The sequence below is a fragment of the Panthera uncia genome (genome assembly GCF_023721935.1).
Source record: "Panthera uncia isolate 11264 chromosome D3 unlocalized genomic scaffold, Puncia_PCG_1.0 HiC_scaffold_8, whole genome shotgun sequence".
Classification (NCBI taxonomy): domain Eukaryota; kingdom Metazoa; phylum Chordata; class Mammalia; order Carnivora; family Felidae; genus Panthera; species Panthera uncia.
The window spans coordinates 14827373-14837448 of NW_026057586.1; the positions used below are offsets into that span (position 1 = coordinate 14827373).

The 10076-nt window shown below is 45.3% G+C and overlaps 1 protein-coding gene across 1 annotated transcript in view; it reads right to left on the reverse strand.

Moving 5' to 3' along the window:
• CDH20 (cadherin 20) overlaps nucleotides 1–9942 on the reverse strand; it is a 50548-nt gene extending 40606 nt beyond the window's left edge. The window contains exons 1-3 of the mRNA XM_049619779.1: nucleotides 9428–9942; nucleotides 1192–1486; nucleotides 321–440 (exon numbers count right to left, since the gene is read on the reverse strand). Coding sequence (XP_049475736.1) covers nucleotides 321–440; nucleotides 1192–1486; nucleotides 9428–9673 — 661 coding nt within the window. The 5' untranslated portion in view covers nucleotides 9674–9942. The remainder of the gene's footprint in view (nucleotides 1–320; nucleotides 441–1191; nucleotides 1487–9427) is intronic.
• Between the last annotated feature and the right edge of the window lie 134 nt (nucleotides 9943–10076).

Genomic DNA, 10076 nt, shown 5'->3' on the forward strand with positions numbered 1-10076 from the left:
GTCTTTCTGGAGAGATAAAAGATATTCCCTGGGGATAAATTCAGCCGTAGGAGTTATTGAAGGCTAGTGAGGATATACCTTTGGGTAGGCAGGCTTTCTGGCCTCTCCAGTCACATTTGGTACACTGTCTATACGTAGCCCTGCTCTTACCCACCGGGGCAGTGCTGGTTTCCTGTCTTAATCCTAAAGCTTGTAACAATCTCCTTTGTATTATACGGTCCCTAGAGAGTCCTTGAAAAGGAGAGTTGAGTTTGCCGTAAGCAGCAGTTATAAATTAATAGGGAATAAAGCAACCACCTCCCACAACTTGCATCAGATACCTGTTTTGGAGTCCACAGAAAAATATGGCTGGCCCTGGAGAATGCTGTATACTACCCGGGCACTGTTGCCGTAGGTTGGATCATCAGCATCTGTGGCTGTCACCTGGATGACAGAGGTCCCTGAGGAAGAGAGATGATGGAAACCTGTTCAAGTTGAATTGCTAAAGGCCGGATGCAGTCCTGAATGGGCATTTGGAATTGTTACGTTTGTTTCCTTGGGAGCATCCCTTTTGAGGTCAGGTTTCCATAACTCCTATCTGGTGCCTCTCTAGTGGGACAAGAGTTGTTTGGGGTTTTTTTTTTTTTTTTTTTTTAACGTTTATTTATTTTTGAGCCAGAGAGAGACAGAGCATGAACGGGGGAGGGTCAGAGAGAGGGAGACACAGAATCTGAAACAGGCTCCAGGCTCTGAGCTGTCAGCACAGAGCCCGACGCGGGGCTCGAACTCACGGACCGCGAGATCATGACCTGAGCCGAAGTCGGCCGCTTAACCGACTGAGCCACCCAGGCTCCCCGAGTTATTTGGGTTTTAAATTCTTAGTAACCAGCAAGAGGAACACAGCCTTTGGGTTCTTCATTGCTCTTTTGATAATACCAAAATGCTTCTTCCTCATGAACCAAACATGTATCCGTCTATCATCTGTCTTTTAAGAATCAGAACCAAATAACCATGCTAGGCTTATTATTACTATTATTTTTTAATATGACTGATTTCAGTGTCTGTGTAGTTTCCTGCCTAAGGACTTGGTTATCATTTTTGGTCCAGTTTTATACTTTGTGAGCTGTTCTGCACATTCTCTCTTTCTGGGTATAAAGAGGGCGATCTTCTGTAGAACTGCTTTTTGTGAGAATCAGTGACTCTCCACCTTACCCACTGGTGACATTTCTGGCACAGTGGCGACATAAGGTCCATCCAGGAACTTGGGCTCATTGTCATTGATGTCTTGGATTTTGATGATGAACTCAGACTCCGGCTCCATAGGCCTGCCTGTTCTCCTGTCTAGGGCTTGAGCCCTTAAAGTGTACTGGGCCCTTTCCTCTCGATCAAGCCTCTGAATGGCGTGGATGTCTCCAGTGGTATCGTCGATGGTAAACACGATGCCTGCACCTTCTCCTGAGAGGATGTATTTGATGGATCCATCCCCTCTGTCCATGTCTGAATGGAGCTGGGGAAACAAACAGAGAAACTTGGAATCTCATTATGGATATGAACAGGTGTTGGAAATAAATTGATTGTCAGTTTGGTCCAAACTTATGACCTCCTTTCAAACAGGAGTAATTTTTTTTTCTCACTCAAGTGTTTAAAATGTTGATCTACAGAGAATTATCATACGTTGAACATGATTGTATCAAGGAGCAAATACAGACTGATGAGTAAGTAAAGTTTTTCCATATCACGTTCAGTATCCTAGACTTACCACTATATCTTTAGGTTCTTTTCCCTGAGAAGTCTAGAAAACAGGAGTTCTGGGAAGTATAGGCCCCCAGCATGAGAATAGAAACAAGTATCATAAGGAGGAACCTAGCTTTTCCACTTAAGAAAAAAATGAACAAGCCTAATATTTAAAAGTAAAGTTTTTGACATAAATTAAGTTTTTGAGTTTCAAAAACCTGCTGATGATTCAAGTTGCCTGAAAAACTGATGAACTGATTTAAAAATAGGCTGTGGCCACTGTACTGGAAATTGTAAGTGACTTCCAGGGACTCTTGAAACTCTCTGATGCTGTGGTCCGAATCCAGTAATTGCATTCGGTAGGACTATGAGTGCTTGTGTTTCAGGTGTCAACATGGGTTTACCGGAGGTTGTTATTATTTGCATGAATGTATCTCTCTTTGGTGGGACCGTTTCCTGGGCTTGTCATTGAACCACTCAAATCTGTATGTGGATGGGGCCATGCTTTTATCTGCCCATCCAAATGTGTTTTCTACTGGATTACTCTGTCTGTAATGACTGATGCACTCTCAAAAGGAGTCCGGGGCCCTATTTTCATAGTAGGCCTAGAAAGACGTTTCTTCTGCATCTCTAATTATAGATATAGTTCTATGGCAAGAATCCTGGAATTTTGTGTTATCATATAATAAGAGTTTCTCTCTAAAGGGGGCCTCCACTAGGTCTGTGGTTGCCTGGGTTTTAGCACTTTGCACAGTTCAGAGATTTAGTTTATAAATCAGGCAACCTGGTGTTACGCTTAAGCTAGTGGGGCAGATAAATGGGGTCTAAAACACGAAGGCGGTTATAAATTGAGGGCCCTTGACAAAGTACTGGATGTTTGTTAGTCTCAAATTTCTGATACTATAAATGTGGAGAACATCATTAATACTTACTTTGAAGGGTTGTTGGGATCATTAGAAATTAATGGATGTAAAGCACCTGGCACACTGTCTTTCCCATAATAGGAGTGCTACAAATGGGGCCGATTATGATGAGGATAGTAATGGTGATGTGCAAAGAGAAAAGGGCCTTAACAGCCCCAAATCTTCTCTGCTTCCTTCAAATCTTCAAGAGTTTAGCAGAGACGGCTGAAACCACCTGTTGGCTTTTTTATTATGCACAGTCTAACAGTAAAAGCTGCAGAAGGTTGCCTGAAGCATTGCTGGGACAGTGTTACTCTGAGGATTAGGTGGCACAGATACCAGGAGAACACCTGAAAAATGTATTCACGGCATCCTAAGACAAGGGTGGGTTTGGAGGTTGTGGCTGGCTCTGAGGTGATCTCAGATTGACTCACGGCCACATCATGCAGGCAACTGTTTTGCCGCCTAGAGGAATTCAGCTGTGTCTTATCTAGAGAAGAGAAATAAGGGAATAAAATTGACTGAAAAAATAGCTGTGGGTTTTTTTTCTACTTCAAGAATTCGATTTAGAATATGCAATTCTCACGTTTCCTCATACCGTGTACAGTATTATTATTTTTTGCAATCCGAATCTTCTAATAATGCAGTTAAAAAAAAAAAAAGCAGAAGTGGCCAGCTCTTATTGTGTAGAATAGAAAGCCATTTTGTTGGGACCTGGCCACAAAGAAATGAAAATCCATTCCATCGGGAGCTGTGTTTCCAGGCAAAGGGATGGAATTGGGCGAAGGAGGACAAGGACCTCAGGATGTTTTTTAACTTAAAAAAAGTTGCTCAGTATTTATATATGTTGTAAGACATGTAATCTTAAGGCATGTGACATAGAACATTTACTTAGAATGAGATAGCTTCATTTAGGGCATGGCAGATTATTTAGGGGGAAGAGAAAAGAATATCTGACATGAAGTACACAGGACTGTTTTGAGGTGTTCTGCGTATTATCTAAAAAGTTTTATCTTGTGGTCCTTAAAAAAACTAAGCATGCTCTCTATCATTATAGGCCAAACATAAGTGTTCTGCCTGTGGGGAGAGCTTAATAAATAACAGAAGACTAACATCATTGCTCCTGCAGGGGGTTCTAGTTCCTTAGGAGCCATCCGGCTGGCTGAGGTCAGTATAATCTGGGCTGAACCTCAGATCTGTTCTCTGTTTTTGTCAGTGCTGGGAGAAGAATTTGAGGAACTCTGTATGGTAGGTTCCTTGAAGGCGGGAACCATGTGGCTTTCATCGCAGTGTGGGTTCTCACATGCAGCAAATGCTCAGTACAAGTGTATCGAATGGGGCACGTAGGGTACAGGGTTAGGTTTAAAGCATTTTGTGGGATCTTGTTCCCTTTGTCTCAGAAGAGCTAGCAAGCATCTTGCAGGTAGCTTCTGTGTGTGTGTGTGAGCCTGTGTGGAAGAGGGAGAGGAGAGAGGGAGGGAGGAAGGAACAAGAGGCATGATGAGCCTCTCGTGAACAGGAAGAGATGGGGACCAGCTATGAAAGGGACCAGAATCTGCTTACACAGAACTGTTTTCTGAGGAATATCGTTGTATCAGTTCAGGATCCAGTCAGGGAACAAAACCTAAACGAGTTATGTTCGCAGAGTGAATTTAATATGGAGGATTGAAAAGGCAAAAAGGGAACATGGAAGTATTGGAGAGAGAGAGAGAGAGAGAGAGAGAGAGAGAGAGAGATATTCCAGGAAACAGCTAGCGTCCCTCTGGCTGGGGGAACAGAGGGCAGCAGTTGGCGCTTCTGGAATCTAGATGTTTGGAGGAGGCTGGGCCTGAGGCATCAGAGGAGGGAGCGCGGCCGCCTGGGGCTGGGGCTTCAGGAGCTCAGTGGACGTGCCCCTATCACGCACATCTCTCAGACTTCAGACTCCCGATTTCTGAGAAGGGTGTGCCATCCGGTCGTGCTGCTATTGTTGAGGGGGTGTGGCGAGGCTGGTGCTGTGCTGGGGGTGGGGGAAGCATCCAGGAACTGGAGCCATTTGCTGGCTTCCAGGAACAAGTCCCTTCTCCCTCTTCCTGCCTCTGGTTCTCCCTCTAGTACATTGTACAGTCAGAACCCAAGGGGAAGCTGGTCGGGAAAAGTCTGCGTCCTGACATCACCGTGTGGAGTATGGTAAGGTGAACACAGAGCCGAGAGACCCCAGCTTCCGGAGCAGCTTGGTAGTGCGCATTCAGTATTAGGGTTTACCAGCCGTACAAGACACGTTTGGTTGCGACCGTTGCAAACATGAGACGTTGACGGCTTTCCCCGAAGTCACTCAGCAGATTGGCAGTGTACTAAAAATGTGTTTTCCGTTTCACCGTATCTAATTCAACTAACACTGACTGAGTGCCAGCTCTTCTGAAGAAGGTAAGGAGCTTCTGGAATGGAGTTGGCAGCACATGCTCATGCACGTCTTGGGAGAACATTCTTCTCCCCCAAATCCAGGCAGAGTAAGACAGGTGGATATCCTACTTACCCTCGTAATGCTTCAGTTCAGCTAAAGGAGTAGTGAATGATGGGCAGTCCATGTAGATTATGACAAATCTTGGTTGATTTAGGATTTTAAAATCAAGGGTGATTTTCACTCTTTTTTGGTCATCTTTCATAGTGCCTCGTACAGTTCCAGGAATGCAGTAGTGCTTCCACTTTGTGGTCAGACAGCTGCCGTGGAGCTGTGGACCTCGGCCTGCCTTGGAACCGCAGCGTCGTGCCCAGGCACAGGCTCTCTGCATCCCCCTCTTTGCATCTGTCAATATAATCTAGCTTTCACTCGACACTGCCTTGTCCCCGGAAAGCCCAGTGTGGGTTTTATAAGGCCATACCAATTACAGCCGGTAATTGTTGCCATACTCCTTCTGAAATAGGCAAATACTCAGGCAGGCTCTCTAAACAGACATCTTCCAGAGCTCAAGGTGACAAACTGAATGCCCCTGGGGGGAGAGGGAGTGAAAGTGGATGCATTCTCTTTCGTACCAAAGTGAGGGCGGAGGGAAGTGCCTGGGTAAGTGAATATAAAATGTGGAGGTCACACCCCACTTCAGTGGCTGCGCAGTGTTGGTTGAACAAGGTGGCTGTAGAGATGCACGCAGGGTGTTCTGTGTCCTGGGTTGGGGTAGTTAGGAAAGGGTGGGCACTAATCATGAGTACTCGAGGGTGCTACACAGCCAAGTATTCCCATTGTCAGGAAGCAGTCAGGCTTGCTTGGATTCCCGGTGTCACCCTAACGCCATCGACTCGTGTGTGTATTTCTTAGGGCCAAGTCTCAGGGCAATGAAAAGGAAAACCCGTGGCTTCAGTGTCAGAATTCCTGTTACCTTCTTTGTAACTGGGGGCAGTAAGCATAACCTCTCTGAGCCGTGTTCGGTCGGCTGATTATCGGAAAGTGGTGAATCATACTCGCCTCACAGCATTGTTCTGATGGTTAAGTGACCTGCTCTGTGTGACTGTGCCTGGCACGTGGTCCTGTGGAAGCCCGGTAAAACGTTAGGTGCTCTCGTCTTTCTGTAGTTTTATATGTCCAGCTCTGTGCTGGGTGCTCAGGGTTGGAGAAGCGTAGGGAAGGCTACAGATGGCATCTCAGTTTCCACCCACGGGAGAAGGGAAGGGGGCTCTAGACTGCACATGCACACAAAGCAACTACTGGATACAAATGTATTTTCCGAAACTTACTTTAGCAGTAGCCATGTATGTCTAGTTGGAAGAAATATTTTACAAATAATGAGTAGCTAGAAGCCTTTGGAATTCTGAATAGATAGAAGATGTGTTCATGATGGCAGTGGCTTTTAAGCTAGGGCCCTGAGAAATCTGGACGTGATTCAGCAGAGAGCTGGTGATTGTGTGTCCTGGGCAGGGAAGTAGCCTGAGTACGTGTCTGAGGTAGGGACAGATGCCCCAGGTGTGTGTGTCAGGGTCAGTAAGGAGACCAGCGTGACTGGGATCGGGACTAGATTTGAGAAATCATGGGGGAGGGCTGGGTGAGGGAGAAGGACTCATTTTCTGCAAGCCCTTGAACTATATGCTAAGAGCTCTGATAAGCACTGGAGCCACAACGCTTTCTTAATCAGAGGAGTGACATGATGGAAAGGGTGCTTCAAGGAGACGAATGTCCTGAGTCCTGGGGGGAGGAATGGGAAGATCCTCTCTACAGGGAGATGGGCAGTGGCTGCTTAGTTAATCTAATCATGAGGAGCAGAGGGACCACAGTAATGACAGAGCCTGGAGAGGATGAGGTGACTCTGAGAGAAACTGGCAAGGAGATGCTGACAGGATGTGGTGACTGGTTGTGCATGAGGGATGGAGAGAAAGAAAGTCAAAGCCACAGATTTTGAGGCTAAGAGATTTGCAGCTGCACTAGGCGTGTGCATCCTGAGCTACTGAGTTCCTGTGACGAAATCCCTGCCCACCACTGTTACCACCACTATCCTTACCACTACCGCTACAGAGTAATGGTTGTGAAGATCTTACTCTGGACCAAGTACTGTGCTGAGCACTTTGCATGTATTAGCTTATTTAACCCTTACTGTACCATGAGGTATTCACTTATTAAATGTCTTTTTGAGTACCTTCTATGTGACAGGTGCTGTGTTAGGCCTTGGGGATAAAATGGGAGCAATGTCCTTGCCCTTATTAGAGTCTAGTCCAAAGGCTTCAGACAATGCTCCTGTCAATAAACACATGAATGAGATATTGTGGGTTGTGATTAGAGGTCTGAAGAAAATAATGGTAGTGAGAGAGCCTGACCAAGGGGCCTACCTTAGAGAATGGTCAAGAAAGACCTAGATTCAAAATGAGCCCTAAAGAGCTAGGAGAAGCCAACCACCAAAGAAGCCAGAGGAAGAATTTTTATTATGGAACAATAAGGCAAAGCTTGGCAAGTTGTAGGAAGTACCAGGAAGCTATGTCTCTGGAACATGAGAGCAAGGGAAAGAAAGAGTGGCCTGCAGTGTGGCAGGAGGCCAGGAGGCAGGCTGGGTCAGAGAGGAATAGCCATGGCAGCCGTGGGGAGGAGTCTGGATGATTCAGAGTACAATGGGAGGACATTGAAGGATGGAAGAAGAGGGACATGGCCTCTCATGTGTGGAGATTGGATTGGAAGAAAGTGTGGGTGGAGGTGCGGAAACTGGTTGGGAGTCTAGGCGTTTGCAAAGGTGAGAGGCGACAGGGGAAGCGGAGGGAGGAGAAATGAAGGATTTGGGGATATGTTTTGGCAAGGGACTGACAGTTTGCCGGTGGAGAGCATGTGGGGGGCAAGAGAAAGGTTTTACAAACTGCGTGATGGCAGTGCGAACATAGGGAAGACGCCGGGGGTGGGCAGACTCGATTTGGGAAGAAAACCAAGAATTCCTTAGCGGATATGCCGTGTTTGGGAGGGCTTTGAGCCATAAATGGGGAGCTATCACGTGTGCAGTGGGGTTTATGAGTCTGAAGCCCAGACGAGCGGTCTGAGCCAGAGATAGAGGTTTTGGATTCATCGGTTTAGAGGTGGTGTTGAAAATCATAGGGCGTGGCAGATCCATCCAGAGCATGAATGTGGGTAGAGAAGAGACCCCAGGCAAAGCTGACGAGATGGACCACTAATTGGAGGGGGTCAGGTGAAGGGAGAAGACCAGCAAAGAGGCTGAGGAGGAAGGAAGGAAAATGGGATTGTGACGATCATGAGGCAGAGAGAGAAAAGTGAGTCAAGAAGGAAGGACTAGTGGGCAGCGTCTGAGGCTGTGTTGGGCAGTTCCATAATATGAAACCACAGGATTTGGTTGTAGGGAGGTCCTTGGGGGCACTGAAAACACAACTTTAATGCAGCAGACAGAAGTCAGATCTGAATCCACAAGTGGGTGGGAGTTGAGGAAAGAGACAACTCTTGGGAAGTAGTAGTTCTTTTATTATCCCCATTTGATGTTTGAGGAAACAGAGGCTAATGGGGCTTTGTGTCCTGTCCAGAGTCACTCCGGAAGCAGTTGGTAAAGCTGGGTTTTGAACCCACATGTGTTTGACTCTGAAGCCCATCCACATTCTTAGCCTCTGTGCTAAACAAGTGTTTAAGTTACGATTTGAATGAATTATTTATTTTCTAATTAGGTCCTTGTTTCCCCTTTTCTCTCACTTGGTTGCTTTCACAAAATGGTCTCTGATTAGCATCCAAATAAAGTAAACACAGGAGAAAGCCTGGATTAAAAATGAAATGATGATAGATAAATCAAGGGAATTCGAGTGTAAAGTTTATAAATATATTCATTGATTGTCTCCAACTATTCTAAAGCGCATGCTAGGATCTTCTGAAATGAAGAATGTTTTATTCTTTTTTTTTTTCCATTAAATTTAGGCCCCAGGCAATACCTGTGGAAATGCTTTGGAAAAAAAAAAAAAAAAAACAAAAATAAAACCCAAAACAAAGCAAAGTAAAAAAAAACCCTCCCTCCACTCCTCCCTTTGCATTTCCCAGTTTCTTCCCCATCCTGTTATTCCCCAGGCTGCTGCTGCCTCTTTTGGGACTCGAATGTTTCTCGCAGAGTCCCAGGCTTTTCCTCCAAAATCCAATTCCTTGTTTTTTCCCACTTAGAACAGACATATGAACAAGGAGAGAAATCTTTCCTTTCCTGACTGGTATCTGACAAAGCAAAAATTAGATTTCAACTAGCTGTCAAGTAACATACCGCTAGGTAAAATTGTTCTCAGGACCCAAACATGGGCTCGGTGACCTTTTCATATTCAGTTCATATTCATATTCTCTTTCAATATTCAGAACCCTGATAATGTGTCTATGTGGCCATTCTTACCTTGCCGACATACAAAGGGTCAGTTCCAGTGTACTCTTCCAGAACAAAAAACTGATTCCAAACCCAGCTCCTCTTTGTCCGCGAGTGTGTCTGTGGCTTATCTGACAGGAGCGCTTCTAATTTGCCTGGTGGTGTTGGCGTGCCGGAGAGAACGGTGGTCGTAAGGTCCATCAGTCCCCAGAAGTACAAGGACATGCCAAGTCCCAGCCAGCTCTTTGCATTGCTCATTCTACCAGAAGTCCACATGGGATTGCCAGGTTTTCAGAAAGTAAAGTACAGGATGATAAAGCCACTGGAACTTGAGGGTTTTCCAAATAAAAAATAACTACTACAGTTTACCGGACACTTAGGCTTCTCAAATGAGATCCCGATTCAGGTCAATCTGCTTGAAGTTGACTTCCTGTCAAGTGAAGGAGAACACACTGTGATGATGTCAGTTCTTTCCTGTGGGCTTATAGCAAGTTTTCAAGAAATGTCAGTAAATATTCCGTTCTCTACTCCACGAATTAAAGAGTCATAACATGTTATTGCTTTAGAAATGTTTGAGTAACAAATAATATTTTAATAAAAAGAAGACAACCTATCTAGCTATAATCAGTCGCAAGCCTTTGGATATGGATTTCAGTGGGAATAAAACTGGTGAATAAAT